The sequence below is a fragment of the Gastrolobium bilobum genome, unplaced genomic scaffold (assembly GCF_033153095.1).
Source record: "Gastrolobium bilobum isolate Gb01-03AN ecotype WA unplaced genomic scaffold, APGP_CSIRO_Gbil_v1 utg305720, whole genome shotgun sequence".
In the NCBI taxonomy this organism is placed as follows: Eukaryota; Viridiplantae; Streptophyta; class Magnoliopsida; order Fabales; family Fabaceae; genus Gastrolobium; species Gastrolobium bilobum.
The window spans coordinates 21,686-38,897 of record NW_026897851.1 but is presented as its reverse complement, the minus strand read 5'-3'; the positions used below and the strand labels follow the sequence as shown (position 1 = coordinate 38,897).

The window sequence follows — 17,212 nt, the reverse complement described above, 5'->3', positions numbered from 1 at the left end:
TTAATATTTTAATTTTGCAATTCAAATCCTGTTTCCTATTTCAACATTAATAGTAGCTATTAATTCTTTAGATTGGACCTTATTTTCTGTTATTTAATTTTCTGTTATTTAAATTCAGTTTTATTTTCTTATTTTATATAATCTATTTTTCTTGTTTATGCGAGGTACCGTTGACACCGTTTCCTTGCAATTCGACCCGGAGATAGAGAAAACAACAAAAAGAAACAGAAAACTTGCTAAAGAAAGAAGACATCAAGAGAAAGAAGCTTCAAGCTCAACAGAACCAAGAGAAGAAGCAATGGGAGACAACAATGCACCTCCACCACCTCCGAGAACGTTGGGAGATTACATGACTCCTGCTCGAGTTCCACAGACGGCGAGTATTGTTAGACCAAACGTGGATGCTAACAACTTCGAACTCAAGCCGGCACTTTTACAATTAATTCAGAAAGACCAATTTGCCGGAGGAAGCACGGAAGACCCTTACATCCATCTGGAAAACTTCTTGTTATATTGTGATACCTTGAAGATGAATGGGGTGTCTCGGGATGCTATTTTGCTCAGGTTGTTCCCATGTTCACTTAAAGACGAAGCAAGAGGATGGTTGCAATCGTTACCTCAAGGAAGCATCACTCACTGGGACGACTTGGCAACCAAATTTTTGGACAAATTTTTCTCTTCTTCGAAAATGGCAAAGCTCAAGGCGGATATCACTTCTTTTGAACAAAAAGAAAGTGAATCTCTATATGAAGCATGGGAAAGATTCAAAGGACTACTCAGGAAGTGTCCCCAACATGGCATTGAAGCCTGGGAACAAGCGAGAACTTTCTTCCAAGGGATGAAGCCCAACACAAGAACATTGGTGAATGCTGCATCAGGAGGGTCCTTGAAAACAAAAACTCCAGAGGAAGCCTTGGAATTATTAGAGTCTTTAGCCTCTCAGGAGTATGATAATGCTCCCGTACCACAGAGAAGAGCGGGGATTATGAAGCTTGATGGCTATGATGCTATCCTGGCCCAGAATGATCAGATTCTACAGTTTAATAAGAAACAACAACAACAACTAGATGCTCTCACAAAGCAATTTTCTGATTTTCAAGTTTCTTCTGTTAATACTCCAGTAGCTTCTGTTAATACTTCTTCTATTGTTTGTGATATTTGTGCAGGTGCTCATGCTACTGATGACTGCAAGGCACCCGAAACTGCAGATGTTAATGGAATTTGGCATGATCAAAAAGCTCCATATAATCCAGGGAGGAACCAATACGGCAATAATCAGAATCAAGGGTGGAGAAATAAAAATCAAAATCAACACCCAGGATTTAGTTACAGTTCGAACCATCAGCTGAATCCTCCTATGCCAGTGCAACAACAACCTCCACAACAATCAGAATGGGAAAAGGCCTTTGCACAACTATCCAAGACCACATCAGACTACATTCAAAGTTCCAATAATTTCAGAGAGGACACTTCAGCCTTTATGCAAGAGACAAGGGCCTCATTCCGGAATCAAGAAGCTTCTATCCGGAATCTTGAAACTCAGATTGGCCAGCTATCAAAGCAGTTCACTGAAAGAGTTCAAGGAACTTTTCCAGGTAACACTATTCCAAATCCAAGTAGGGAACACTGCAATGCGATTACTACTATGAGTGAGAAAGCCATTGAACCTGTGGTAAAGCCTTTAGTTGAGAAAAAGAAAGATGATGAACTTGCAACTGTAAAGGAAAAAGAAAAGGAAGTTGCCAAAGAATCTGCTGCAGAGAAAACTGTTCCTGAAAAGAAAGAGTTCAAATGGGAGAAAAAGAAAGCTCAAGAAAGGCAAGAAAAGCCATTGGAGCTCTCACCTTATGCAAAGATTCCATATCCGCAGAGGTTCAGAGAGGAAATCAAAAAGCAGCAGTATTCCAAGTTCCTTGACATTTTCAAGAAGCTGCAAATCAATATCCCGTTTACTGAAGCCTTGGAGAACATGCCCAATTACGCAAAGTTCATGAAAGATCTTCTATCACGAAAGCGTAAGCTACAAGAATGTGAGACAGTGACGCTGACAGAGGAATGTAGTGCCATTATCCAGAAAAAGTTGCCTCCAAAGCTTAAAGATCCAGGAAGATTCAGCATTCCATGCAACATAGGCAATATGGAAGTGAAAAATGTTCTATGTGATCTCGGTGCCAGCATCAACGTGATGCCACTATTTATGATGAAGAAACTGGGGATCACTGAAGTAAGGCCAACCAAGACAATAGTTCAACTGGCTGACCGCTCTACAAAGCAAGCTTATGGCATTATTGAGGACATACTGGTAAAGGTTGACAAATTCATCATTCCTGTTGATTTTGTCATCCTTGATATAGAGAAAAATTCTACTATTCCTATGATCTTCGAAAGACCTTTCTTGGCAACCTCAGGAGCGCTGATTGATGTATCGAAAGGCGAGTTGATCTTACGGGTAGACGGGGAGCAAGCAATTTTCAAGTTCTTTGATAAAGAAGTTCCCTCACCTATAATTCAACCGGAAGATCAAGTCTACTATATTAGTGAAAAGAAAGGAGAAGAAGAGCACAAAGAGAATTCTTCTCAAGAAAGTAAGCCAAAGGTTAAAATGGAGAAGCTCAGGAGCAAGGGAAAACACGTAAACACAAAATTCAAAGCTATTGAGCCTACTTCATCTCACTCATATGCACAAGAGTACTATGGGAGGACACCATTTCTGAATGATAGAGCTTGGTCATCACCAAGCCCATGCTTTGAACCACCATGAACGTAAAAGAGGTACGTCAGGCTCGTGACGTAAAACAAGCGCTTGTGGGAGGCAACCCAACTATATTTTTATTTTCCAACATTTTAGTATTTAGTAATTTAATTTTAGTTTAGCTTATTTTAATTATTCTTAGTATAGTTTATTTTAGTCATATCATAAAAATCAAAAAAAATAAAAACATTGAGGTTAATGATCAAATTCTGTTGAGATGGACTTTCAGGTGTAAGTGGGATTAAAGCATACACAGGTACGCAACTCTTATTCATTTATATGTTTTGTGTATGATATTGAGCAGAATTATTGAGGTGGAAGAATACACAGTAGAGATGAATGCAAGGAATAGGAAAATATGGAGAAAATTTTCTAAGTATTGAGAGCTTAAGCCCTTAAAGGAGGCTTAAGCCCCCAAAAAAAGTGAAATTTCTCTCGGCCCTAACACGCTTAAGCTCTCTGAATCGCGCTTAAGCGCGCTAAATAAAATTTTATCCCATTTCTCACTGCCTCAGCGCGCTTAAGCGCGAATCACTGCGCTTAAGCGCGCTCATCTTTGACATTATGCATATTGTTAAAGTATTTCAGTTCCATATACTCATTATTATTTTCAGATGCATCTGAATATAAATCTGGGAATTGTTATGTGGAAATTGCACTAACTTTGCAAACATGTTGGATACTCGAATACTAATGCTGATATGGTTGCAGACACTACACAGGATGCTGATAGAAATGATATTGCACCCACTACTGAAATTGATGAGGATTGACCATTGTCTCAATGTTTAGATTTTTTTTCTTTTGTTGATTTTAGTTCATGTTGATATTAGATGTATATTGAGACTGATCTTGACGTGACTATGATTTTTTTTTTGATATGACATGCTGACGTAGTTTCTTTATCTGTGACATGTGTGCAGAGTACAATATCAAATTTTTCTCATTTCTTGCTTAGGATTCTTTTAGATTTAAGTTTATTGCTGAGGACAGCAAGATTTAAATCTGGGATGGGTACCATGCAATTCATCAGACCATAAACTTCACATGGTCGGAAGAAGAAACTCTTGATTACACGGAGTACACAGAAATATCCAAATTACAAATGCAGTTTTTCAGGGGAGTTTCTCGATATTATTTTCATATTATATGATTTTAAATATATTATTTTGATTTAGTATTTGTTTATTTTAAGGTCTTCATATATATTAGTTAGTTTAATATTTAAGTTTTTTTTTTAATTATTATTAAGACCCCTTCCATCTTAGTCAATAAATAATTAGTGGATCTTAAGAGATTTTCCATTGTGCTTGATATGGATGCATAATGAATAATTACATGAAATTGGTTGATACTTGATATCAAGAGTATAATGATGTAAATAAATTTTATTTTCGTACATAAATGAGCGTCAGTCAAGCATGCTTCATAGTTCACTGGAATAAGAGAAGAATAACTAGAGTAATCAAAGAGAGAGTGAAAAAATAAGTCTCACATCCTTAGCCGTAAGCTTTTGAGCCTAAACAGAATTTTTTTTTGTGGTGTAAACTTTACTGTTGAATCACTCTAGAACTTGTTTTGTTTCTCTTTGAAATGGTCTGTAGTATACAATTGTTGAAATGATAGAGGCAGTTCTTTTTAAAAGTTAGATAGCCGAATAGCCACCCTGAAGGTTTATTCTTAGATTAAGCCCTTTTGAGCCGAGGCCTGTTTGTTCATTGACAGTACATTATGAATAGCCATTCCATACACATCCTCACCTGAACTGATTAATTTTCAAAATTAAATGAGGAACTGGATAGGATTGAAACAAAAAGAGAAAATCAAACTCTAAGTGTATGGGAGAAAAAGGTGAAAAGAGGGAAATTGCCACAAAGTGGTGGAAAAAGGAAATGAAAAGAAAAAGGTTGAACTGTTTATCTGTACAAAAACAGAAAAAGAAAAACAAAAGGAAGAAGGAAAAGAAATAAAATACTTATATTATATGAATAAGTGGAAGAAGAAAAGAGGAGGAAAATAAGAGAAATCTGTTTACTATATGTTGAACAGTTAAACTAGTTCCTCTTTGAAGTTGAATTTTGATCAGTTATCTTAAGCCACTTACCAAGATGATTCTTTTCCTTTTACCTAAGCCACGTTACAACCTTAACAAAGACCTCTTGATTGACTTTGTATACTAGTAAGACTGTGGAGAGTGAGAATATAAACAAGCTTATGGTAGTGTTAATTTAGTGAAGTAAGAGTGAAACACATACCCTTAAACACTGAATGTGAGTGAATAAATAAAAATCCAGTGAGAGGGTGTTGTGGAAATTAAATTGTACTACTCTTTCTTTTGAGAACGAATGTTATGATTTTATGACTGGTGAATTATGACTGTTTGCTTGAAATTGATGTGTCATTGATTTTTAATAAGTCTGGATACTTTGATATCTCATTATTGATCAGTTTTCTGCCTGTTATTCATCAAGCATGACTAGCCGTCTCCAAACTTTCCCATAGTTTTATTCTAATTAATTGCTGAGGACATCAATGTTCAAATCTGGGAATTGTTTGATAAACCTTTAGTTTATCTTGTTTAATGGACTAAAATAATATGAATTATCTAGTTGAACAAGTCAAAAATTGGGGTTTTAAAATGATAATCATGAACATTATCTGATTGTTGGAACTAATTAATATATTTGTTATTTTTAAAGGGATTTGATAACAAATGATTCAAATATGAAGATTTAGATAAAGAGAGATCAAATCAGAAAAGAAGATGAATCAAGGTGAAAACAATAAGATTGAAGATCTTATCAAGTTGTTAGAAGTGGGAGCTTAAGCCCCCATTCACAAGCTTAAGCGCCCAGACAAGTCCAACTTAGGCCCATTCAAGTTTTCTACTGCAATACGAACTCTTGACCTATTTAAACACCATTGGGGACCAGAAATACATAACTTTTACATTGCTAAACAACTCTTGGGTGCTTGGAGGCTGAAGAAACGCGGAGAAACATCAGATTCATGTTCGTGAGCAGCGGAGACGGATCAACGTCAAGTGTTCACTGGAGATATTGAAGATTCACCAATCACCTATGGAGTTTGAGGGAGCTTTATAGTTTCTTTTGTTCTTGACTTTGCTATGTCTGGCTAGTTCCTTAAGTAGTTAGGGTTAGATGGATTTTAGTCGATTTATTATGTTTTGAACAATTCGCTGTGTTAATTTCCCTTTTATATCATGAATGAAGTTATCTGTTTTTAATGCTTTATATAGGCTTGAATCTTATATAATGATCATCGGTGAATGCATGACAATAGGAATGTTGGTGTGTGATCCATATCTGATAACTTCATCGTAAATGTTATGATTCTAGGGATAGACATAGGGTTTGCGTAATCTTTAAGATTCTTGAATTTAATGCTTGCATGCTTGGGGAATAACCGGGGAACTAGAGTTCTTCCAATATTGTAAAGGTTTTAGAGTAACAAGGGATTGAGCTCTAATAACATGCGAAAGAATTGATTAGATTGATACTAAGGACAATTAACATTAAGAAGGAATTCAAACGTAATAAGGAGATTAAATGAAATCGAACCCCTAGCTACGTTTTTATTTTATTAGTTAAATCACATCTTTAATTTCTTGTCTTTAATTCTTGCAAGTAATTAGCTTTAATATTTAATATTTTAATTTTGCAATTCAAATCCTGTTTCCAAATACACTTTCGATTGTCCAACTAAGTTTGCGATAGTGAATTAGTGCTTGAACCGTAATCCTCGTGGGAACGATCTCTTACTTAATCATATATTACTTGTACGATCGGTGCACTTGCCGTGAGTAGCAACAATAACATTCATCAAATTAATCCTTTTGGAGAACCAACTTAATGTAAAAAAGTAACCAATCAAATTGATGTAAAAAATTAACATTGAAGGACAATTTTGATGTATTTATTATTTGAAGATCAAACTAATGACACTTAAAAATAAAACTTTTAACGACCATTGGCAAAAATAGATGGCCAATGTACCCATGTCTCCCTTCATTTTCTAATCTATTTAAACTCTTTATTAGGGGATGGGCTCCCATCTCATTCCTTTACTTCCCCTCTACGATCCGTATAACAACCCTCATCACTAAGATGTGTTAAATAAAGGTTAAAGTGAGATAATGTGAGAATTAAGTGACTGTTAAGAGAATTATGATAGTTAAATCATGAAATTATCATGATAATTAATATGATGATACACTTCATACTAATAAGTCAATTAAGACCTAAGTAAGAGTATAAGTTATATTGAGAGACATAGATATCAATTTAGCAGAGATAGTGTTATTTTGGTAATTTGACAAAACTAGGTCTGAATTGAATTTTGTCAATCTAGTTAAATTGTTTGCTAAATTTTATGGGTTATAAGTGGTCTTAATTTAAATGGATGATATGTAAAAAAATTAAAATAATTAAGTCAAAGATTAATTAAATTAGAACCAATAGGAATTTAATTAAAAGTTATAAGTCAAAATAAGTAAAAACTTGTTAACTAAGCTTAATTCTTGGTCAAAGTTGGTTGTTTTTCTTTCTTTGCTATATCATATGCATGATTCCTTTCTTTTATGATTGGTTGCTCATAGTTTCATGTGAGTAAAGAATAAATAACAACCAATAGAAATTAAGTAAAATAAACCTTTGAAAAGTTAATTTTTGTGTGCTTTGTTATATTTGTTAATGCAAGTTGGTTCTCTTTTGTTTATTCTCTCTTCTCCATGCCATTTCTCATGTTAAATCAGCCCATGAAATTTATTTAAAGGTTAAAGTCATACTCAATAAGAATTAAGTTGAATAAGTATTTGAAAAGTCAAAATTGGTGGCTTTATGATATTTTTTCCAAGCATAGGTTGGTTTTCTCTCCTCTTGGATGCATTCCACGCCATTTTGCTTGTTGTTTCATGTATTGTTATAAATTGAAAGTGAACATGAATATTTGATAGCCAATGAAATGCTAAAGATGTTGTTAAAGTAAAAAAGCAAGAAAACTTGGACATTAAGCTACTTTAAATCATATAGTTCGGTTCCTTCTTAGGTGTTTTATTTTAAGCAAGTTTTCTTCTTCTTGGCCGAGAGCTTCATAGTGGAAAGAATGTGAGAGAGCTTGGTGATTTAATCACTATTTCAAAAATCTTTCAACATGAAAAAGATAGCAAGTGAGCTTGTGATCAAAATCCCTAAAATCATACACCTTGAGAGCTTGTGATCAAAGTTTGAATGTGAAAAGGTTATAAAATCCTAACCTATGCATTTTGGCCATTATAGGTTAATAGGGTTAAAAATGTGTTTGATTTATATGGAAGATGCTAAGTGTCTTTGGTGTGTAATAAAGTGTAATGGAGTGGTTGAGTTGAGTGTTTAAAGGTATAAAAGTAGTTTGACACTTAAAGAGTCATTTGACTAATGAATTCAAAGTCTAAGTTAAGTGTGTGTTTGTGATACATGATGAAAGATTAAATGGAACATAGAATGATGTAGTAAAAGCTTAGGAAATGTGTGTTAATTAGGGTTCGGCCATATAAGGATTAAGTGATTTGGAATTGAAGTTACTAATAATTAAGCCTAGAAACTTAATTGAAGTAGGTTTCAAGTGGGTTTAAGGAGTTAAATCTCGAATTGATTGTATTTGGATATAAGTTTAACATTATGTGAAAGAATGTCAATTATTAGGGTTTAGGTTTGACCTGTGGTATGAGCGTGAATTGTCAAGAATGAATGTGGAATTGACAAGATATACGTCTTGTGATACATTTGGATGTGTGAAAGTAAAATCTGATATATATTTGGATAACAGGTGTGAATTAGGAGATACAGTAATTCCTAATAAGAGTTCTGAGGATTTGACCAAGTTACTTGCGTTTCAAGTAAGTTTGCTATAGAAGCTTCAAGAGGTAAGCTCTTGGTTTAAGAGGATTCTTCCTCTTTGTTTGTTTTACCAGGATATAATGATCATAGTGGTATATCTGTGTGTTTGTGTTTATGATGTTGGATACTAAGTGTAGTTACATTGATATATGTGATAATATGATGTGATGTGATATGAGATAAATATATGTATATGAGTATATATGTTAGTTCTTGGACAATGAACAGATCAGATATAGCCATGAGTACTCCTATTAACGGTTGGCTCCGGTTGCTCTAGAGAGACATAGGTCCTTAGAGATATCTGCATATACTAGTGGTCTGATTTTAGTTATGCTTGTATGATGTATACTATACTATGTATCTAATCTTCTTTGCAGGAAGTGAACTCATGGGTGGAGACTTCTCCATAAGCCCTAAGTTTACTGAGATAGTGGAAATCTCACTTTGTTTGGGGACTTACATTTTAGGTACTCCAGCAACTGTTGATCAGTCATCTCAAGGCAAGAAGCATGTGCAAAGTGACTAGAGATAGAGCTAGATTTTATGCTTAGCTATATGTGTATATTTGTTTTAAGGCATGAGTAGTGGTCATGCATGTTTATATTTGATATCCATTTTGAGAGGCATGAGTAGTGGTCATGCATGTTTATATTTGATATCCATTTTGAGAGGCATGTGTAGTCTTATTTATATTTGTATATGTTGGATATTAGTTTCTGTATGCATATTTGTATTGGCATAGAGCCAGATTCTGTATGAACTCATAGATGAATTTTAAGTATGAGAATATAGATATATTATTTGTCTGAATTATCTATATATCAGGTATTGTAAAAAGATGTCGGACTATTCCCTAGATTTATCCGAATTACAGTCTTCATGTTGTCCATATGTTTTTGTTCAAAATGGTCCTTGTGATCATATTTGGATAGATCATTTCTGTTAAGTACAAATATGTAAAGAATAGATGTAGGTAAAATAATCAAGAAGCCTGCGCAGGTATGTGACCATACATATTACAATAATTGGATTTAAGAATTTCACGTGGCAATACATACATAAGGAAAATATTTTTAAGACGTTAAGAATAGCGTAAGAAAAATAGTATATGGATAAAAGAAAAAGTTCATTCGCCTTTTTAAATTAGGTAAAGGCAATACTTAGATTAAGTCTTCCGCTTAAATCATAATTTAAAGATGCGCTTTTGTACCATTTACATGTTAACAAACCGGCTGCAGATGGGTTCTTACAATCCCCATCCAAACATAAAAGCAGCACCAAACAATAAATTGCATTTTCATAGTCTTTTCTGGATTCATTTCTGAAATATGATATTGGGTTAATGTTTGCCTCAAAAAGAAAATAAAGGCAATGAAAAGGAAAGAAATATGATAGACATAGAAGAAATGTGCATAATGTTATGGTCATAAGTAAATCTGTACACAGCAGTAGGTAGTCTGTACTCGGTAATTACAAACATTGTAGTCAACCTCCAAGACCAATTGTTTTAGTAGTTGCCCTTTAATTACTTGTTAGCTGTTATTGCTCACCTAAGATAATGAAAATTCAATCAGCTGTACTTCATATGTTCTATCTACCAGATGATCCATGTTCATGCAATCATGCTCCAGATGTCAAATTGTTCATTTCATCGCTCACCTGTAGTAGTATGCAAGAGCATAACCTTTAAGCAGTAGCGACAAGAGTTTAATGTCAGATTGACAACCTAGCAATAATGATGCAGCAATTCTTGTCAAGTGTGCAACTATTGAGGTTCAATAATGAGAAACTTGGGTAACATTTGTCAATTTTCCTTAACTCTGACAGCTACTGCTTATTGGCTGGCTACCAGGTGGGCACATAGGAAGATAGAAATGGTACGAGGTTTGACTCCATCTTTCTTGCTTACTTGTCAAGGTTGTGGCATTATTTGTAAGAAGGATGGTTTAAATAGAAGAGGTACTGGATCCGCATATTCTGCAAGAACTAGAATCGTGAACGAATAGGTTTATCTACTCTTCCAAAACGTGTCTGCTTAGACGTATCTCTGTTGTTATCATTATGAGCCTTGATGAATTCCAAAACTAAGCAGTTCAACTCATCTTGCTGACAAGAGTATTCATGATCAGCTCCTTCTACGATGCGCAGTTCATGATTAGATATGAACTTAGCAAACTCTAAAGCATCTTCTGCTGGTACAGTTTCATCCATGGATCCATGAACTGTCAAAACTCTGTATCAACATTCATGAAGTGACTAGCAATGTAACAGTAAAACATGAAGCGATTGATTTTGCAACATTTTCAATGAAATAAATGCATATTGTTAGATGTAGTAACAAAAGTTACCTGCAATTTTCAGGAATTGATAGGCAGGCAAGATGGGTAATAGTAGATAGACGATCCATCAAACTTTCTTCAGTAACACGATACATAATCTTCCCTATGGTAAGAAAAGGAAAGTGTTAATCAGACTGGATGAAGTAAATTGATAACAAGAAAAATACAAGCAACGGCTGAAGACACTGTTTTTAGTAGCTTTTTGGTAGCCACTATGATGTAACATCAAGCGGAAGCTAGAAAGGTTGATGACAAAAAAGCAACATGTTGACGAAGAGATGTCACCATTCAACACCAAGACCAGATATTATTAGAACCGCGAGGGCAGTCACATTCACATCTAATAGCTCACTTCCTTTATTTTTAAAATCAACTAACAACGTTCATGGCAACAAAAGAACAAAGAATCAAGAACAAAATTCACCAAGACATGCTGATTAAATTTAATCACAAATGATTGATGAATAGAACTCGAAGATTATGTATATTTCATAGCTCACCTCTTTTATTTTTAACATCTATAAATCCATCTTGTTTGATCCTTTGTATAAAATTTTTGCCCAAGCGACTTTCCATGCCTCTCGCTAGATTAAACCGGCCAGATATATTGACAACAATATCAACATCCTTATATTTTGAGGCATATAAGAGCACCACATTACCCCCTGCAGAAACCATTATAGTGAGTGACTTACATGAGGAGTTTAGGATTGTGAGAGACTTTATATAAGGAAAACTATATTACATTCATGTAGAACTTAAGTTTCAGTTACCTTCAAAACTTACGAAAAACTACAATTTTCCACTAAAACTGTATAATTATATCTTCAGTGTAAGCAATGTAAACTTGGTCCACTTTTTATCCTCAATATTTTCCAATCCTTCTCAAACATTTTCACCTCTAAATTGTATAAGTCCAAACCATCTCTTGGACAATTTTCCTTCATCTTTACCTATAGATGAAAACTACACCTAACTCTGATAAAATATATTCCATTTATAACTTCTTCCTTGTAACATTAAACATCCGACACTCAAGATATATCTACACTGTCTTTACTGTTAAAAGCAGATTATATTATCACCCCAACAATGCCATCACATGCTTTCTCCAAAGAAATAAAAAACCAACCAAAGATCTAAACTTTTCTCACAGTACATTTCCACAGATCTTCTCAGCAAAGAACACAATTTCCAAAAATTACCTTGAAATAATTATACCAATTCCTTACTACCTCTATTATTCACCATGCACACAAAATAAATTATTTTTAAAAATATTGATAACCTTAAAAACAGAGAAACTGAGGAAAAAAAAATTACCAAAATCTGTAGGGCAGGAGAGAAAACAATTACAAATTGCCATTGAACTTATAGGTTGTCTTTTCAGTCCACAACTAACTTCATTTTCATATACTAAGCATAATTGTAATCTGACCTTTACTGTGGCCAACAATTGCTGTAATTACATGTTTCTCCTCACGGAAGTATTGAACTACAGCTCGCAGGTCTTCAACTTCTCTGTAGTAGTTACCATACTGAAATGAACCTTCACTTTCCCTAGAAGACAATTGCATGAGATATTAGCAAACAAATTTATGATTCAATATTAAAATATTTTCGTTCAGTACTAGAACAGGTACACCCATGGGTTACCTCCAAGCTAGAATCACTTCTACATTCGATTTTATAATAGATTGGTTCCTTTGTTTTGAATGTGGCTACATTGGTTTAAGTCGAAGTTTATTTGAGAAAAAAAAAAATAAAGCCATAAATGGAAGACAATATATTATTTGTATGTAATAGGACATAAAAACAAAATGTTATAGCAATGTGAAATCTGTGCTAAGATAGGTTGCATTTGGTTGTAGGAGAACACTTGTATATTGAAGGAGGTTTCCTGGACACAGCAGCTAATTTGAGATAAGGTTAGGCATTTAGATTCTATTTGATATAAAACACAAGATCTTTTTAAGAGGGTTTTCCCTGACAGATATTTGTTGAGGGATGGGAAGCTTTGCTCCACTGAAGATTTCCTTTCTCTTTGTTGTTTGTGTTTGTTAGAGATGTAACAAAGCCATCTATGAGCCTTCACTAAAAGTTGGTTTGTGATAGTATTTTGCTTTTTAGTTAAGCAGGATCCCTTATCCTCCAAATTCGTTGTAAGTTTCCTCATTTTGTTTTATTGAATTTCTTCTTCTAAAAAAAGAAAATAGACATAGAAACATGTTCGAAAGTTTAAAACTCTGAGTTACTGATTATTGTTGGAGTTCATGCCAGCATGCAGATCTTAAAAATAAATCTTAAATACAAAAGCCATACCATCTACAAACAAATCAAACTACCCAGAGAAAAAAAAAAAGTGTTTATATTCATTCCCTAAACAAATTAGCAACTCACCAATTTAAAAACATTATTTCTCCTTTGTAGAGGAGCTTACCCATTTCCAGCAAAGTCAAAGCGGAAGGAACTGATTCCATCTTTTTCCAGAGCAGCAGCAAGGTTCACCATTGGGATCCTTTCCTAGAGATAAAATCATCCCATGCTTTAGTTCAGAGCAACCAGTTTCAACATGCTATTATGCTAGATACTCAAGTAACCCTTCTACTAAACAGACTGATAAGTGAAAACTTCATTTGAAAATTTAAAGGTAGGTTCACAATTCAGGACTGAACAATTATGAAATTATTGAGATTTAATATATTCCAATGTATTATTATTATACCAAACGTGTTATAGATATATAAAATTATTAATGTAATAATTTTACCCAATAGTTTAAGCTTTTGGATTGAATTAACTTTTTATTTTTTTACATCAAAGCGTCGGTGTCACGGTTCGATCTTCATCGTCCTCATTTAACTAATATCTTTGGTGGAGTTTTTTTAGCACAGTTAAAATTATTAATGTAATTTCATCGAACATTTAGGTTTAATTGGTTCTTAAAAAAAGAAAAACCATAGCTTAAAAAAAAAAAATTAGCTTCATTTACATAAAAATGTCAAGAGAGACAACCTTGGAAGATTGAAAGCCGTGGCACACGATAACAAGTTCTGTTGAAGCCGCATCATGTAAGATCCCAACAAGATTTTCTCCATGGCAATTTTGTATAATAACTCTCCTTTCTGCACAAGAATTGCACGGTTAGTTAGATAACAACATATATACCGTTACAAACAAATCAAGCAACTAAATCTCGTACTGTCTCGCATGATAATTTTCGATTCTGCGTTTTAGCGAAACGAATTGCGTTAATTCTTTTGTTTGTATCGCCGCTCGCTGGTGTAACTCTGCATTTCCCTAATTAGACGAGGATGAAGACGAGGGTAAAATTGTAAAAACAGAAATTCTTGCATAATCGTAAATACATTTATTATTTTATTTTAAGGGATGGGATATTGTGACCAAGGAAGCACGGACACTTGTCACTTGTAAAGGAAGCACGGACACTTGTCACTTGTAAAATCAGTGAGAGTCGTATCCGACACGTTCCGACACGGCGACACACGCTCCGACACGGTGTCGGACACTCGGTCAACTTTTTTCGACACGTTGACCATTCCGACACTTGCCATTTTCATAAAAAAAAATTTAATTTTTTTTTAAATTTTTTTTAAAAAAATATTAAAAATTATTAATAAAGCTTCCACTTGATCATATCAATTTTATTTTTTTGTCTTTTTTTTTTTTTTTTTTTGATAACAGAGATCATCTCAGCATGATTGTTGTCAATTCCTATTACGTTCTTGTTGTATCTCCTTCTCTCTGATCTCTCTCTAATATGATTTGATCTATTTATCTGATATTATATCTCTCTCTCATCCCAGTTCTTATTTTTTTTATTAAAGTTTCCATCTTTATAACGTGTTGATGGTATTATTAATTTAGTTTCATTTTTTTGTTAAATTATTAAATATTAAATGAAATATATACTATATAAATTAAAAAAATTATTTAATATTAAAACGTGTCTCAACGTGTCGAAATCCATAATTTTTTAGAATTGATATGTCGGAGTGTCATGTCGTGTCGTGTCACGTGTCGCGTGTCGTATCGGTGCTACATAGATTGTGACAACCAAATAATGTTACTACCACATCTTAACCGTTGATTTCCGCCAATCAACGATTATCATTTATTTTGAAAATGTATTTCAATATAATGTAATTTTATTTTAATACATAAATTCTAATATAATGCGTAAAAATTTAGCCTTTAATATTTCTACGGTGAATAGATAAGTTATCTACATTCACTGTCAAAATGACATCGTTTTGGGTCAAAAGATTAAAAAATTATAATGAGAAAAACTAGTATAACCCTGAAATAAATTATAATTACAAAAGTACATTGAATTTCACCCAAAAATGACGTTATTTTGGGCTCAACGTAGATAACTTATCTACGTTGACTGCAGAAAAAAAGAATCCAAAAATTTATTTCATTGAAATTGTATTTTTATTTTGAAAAAAAGTTTATCAATTTAAATGAAGCAAAGTCGTTTTGGAGCATAACTCATGATTTTTTAGCTTCTCTTTCTAATTTTATAGAGGAGAGAGAATATAAAAAAGAGGAAGGTTATACTTACAACTTTTTTTTACAACCTCTTACCACCATATCTTAACACCGTTGATTTCCGCCAATCAACGATTATCATTTATTATGAATTAATAATTAATTAATGAGTTTAATTTGCGAAAATCATAACCGTTGATTGGCGGAAATCAACGGTGTTAAGATATTGTTGTAAGAGATTGTAAAAAAAAAGTTGTAAGTATAACCTTCCTCTATAAAAACTCACCAAATATATATCAAAATGATATTATTTTATCTAAAATGAAATAAAATTTTGTTATTTAAAATGATAAACACTTTTTCATTTTATTTTTTATTTCAAAACATTTAGATTAAAACAAGTTTTGTTCTATATCATTGAAAGTATAAAACTGTTTTATAAAATTGGAATCAAACAAAGGGGAAGGACATTGTAACTAGGGGTGTTCGCGGTCTGAATTGAATCGATTTTGGAATCAAAAATCATCCGATCCAATCCTTTCGGTTTGATCATCTAATCATCCATTCGGTTTGAATTTTTTTTCAAATCCAATCTGATCCAATCCAATTAGTTTCGGTTTGGATTGGATCGGTTTTCGGTTTTTTGAAATTCCTAAAATTAGTTTCATGATTATTGTGCAAATAACATCTTTGGTATATATTGGCTTTGTAAATTTATTTATTTTTTGAAACACAAAAGCATTAGTAAACGATAATATAGTTATTTTTTTGGGCAATGAGATATGAAGGTCTACACAGATAAAATTTTGTTGATGAGATGTGATTAGATTTTTTTTTTTGTTTAGTTGATGGGTTAATGGGTCTTGGGTTTAAAAAATGTGGGGTTATGAAGGAGAAAGGACCAAGTAGGTAGAGGGAAATTAATATATTGGATCGGTTTGGATTGGATCGGTTTTCATCAACCCATCCGAAAATCGATCCAATCCAATTAAAATTTGCGATTTTTTTTCGGTTTTCGGTTTTTCGGTTTTCGGTTTATTCGGTTATCGGTTTTTCGGTTCGGTCACCGCGGTTTGAATCGGTTTGGATTGGTTGATGAACACCCCTAATTGTAACAACCAATTAGTATTACTACCAATCAGTTTCACCGTTAGATCGATTATGTTGATCCAACGGTTATATTTATTTCCATCTTTGTATGGTTGTGATTCCTCATATTTAATACTTTATATTTATTTTCACCTTTGCATAGTTATGATTTCTCATATTTAATGTTTTCATATTAAATATAGGGAATCATAATTATACAAAGATGAAAATAATTGGATCAACATAATCGATCTAACGGTGAAATTGATTGGTAGTAGTATTAGTAGTAACACTAATTGATTATTACAATTTCTTACCCGTCAAACAAATATTTGGATCTGCTCGATTCAATTTGGATAAATCGAAATACAACAAAAATTTCAAAGAGTATAAAAAGATTAAAAACATTACATTTTTGGGGAGAAAGCAACTTTATTTTTTAATACTTTAAAGAGAGGTAGCAGCGCAACTTTTTTTTTTTTTTAGTATCCTGAATGGGGTATGACCTTAAATAGGCTAAAAAGAAGAAATACAACGAATTCTACCTAAACCACTTAAATCAGCTAGATACATTAAATAAATCCCATAGGGGGCTCTGAAAAAGAACAGTAATCCTC

At 33.2% G+C, this 17,212-nt stretch overlaps 2 protein-coding genes and 1 non-coding gene across 5 annotated transcripts; 1 reads left to right on the top strand and 2 right to left on the bottom strand.

The window, feature by feature from the left end:
- Positions 1 to 694: 694 nt before the first annotated feature.
- On the bottom strand, positions 695 to 801 carry LOC133310845 (small nucleolar RNA R71). The gene has a single exon (XR_009751497.1). It is a non-coding gene; the product is annotated as a small nucleolar RNA R71 (small nucleolar RNA).
- Positions 802 to 838: 37 nt separating this feature from the next.
- On the top strand, positions 839 to 8,780 carry LOC133310844 (uncharacterized). The gene is made up of 4 exons (XM_061511846.1): positions 839 to 998; positions 1,167 to 2,432; positions 8,455 to 8,648; positions 8,724 to 8,780. Exons 1-4 carry the CDS (start codon positions 839 to 841, stop codon positions 8,778 to 8,780), a joined length of 1,677 nt encoding a protein of 558 aa, XP_061367830.1.
- Positions 8,781 to 10,065: 1,285 nt separating this feature from the next.
- LOC133310842 (uncharacterized) lies at positions 10,066 to 14,302 on the bottom strand. Of its 3 annotated transcripts, none has more exons than XM_061511841.1 (7): positions 14,194 to 14,302; positions 14,007 to 14,116; positions 13,432 to 13,514; positions 12,430 to 12,551; positions 11,492 to 11,656; positions 11,001 to 11,094; positions 10,066 to 10,885 (listed from the first exon to the last, which is right to left on the bottom strand). In XM_061511841.1, the coding sequence occupies exons 1-7, from the start codon at positions 14,201 to 14,203 to the stop codon at positions 10,639 to 10,641; spliced, it is 831 nt and encodes a 276-aa protein (XP_061367825.1). In that variant the 5' UTR covers positions 14,204 to 14,302; the 3' UTR covers positions 10,066 to 10,638. The 3 variants fall into 3 exon arrangements, with proteins under 3 accessions (XP_061367825.1, XP_061367826.1, XP_061367827.1); XM_061511843.1 differs by having other exon boundaries at positions 10,727 to 10,874; XM_061511842.1 differs by lacking the exon at positions 14,194 to 14,302 and having other exon boundaries at positions 13,392 to 13,514; positions 14,007 to 14,178.
- Between the last annotated feature and the right edge of the window lie 2,910 nt (positions 14,303 to 17,212).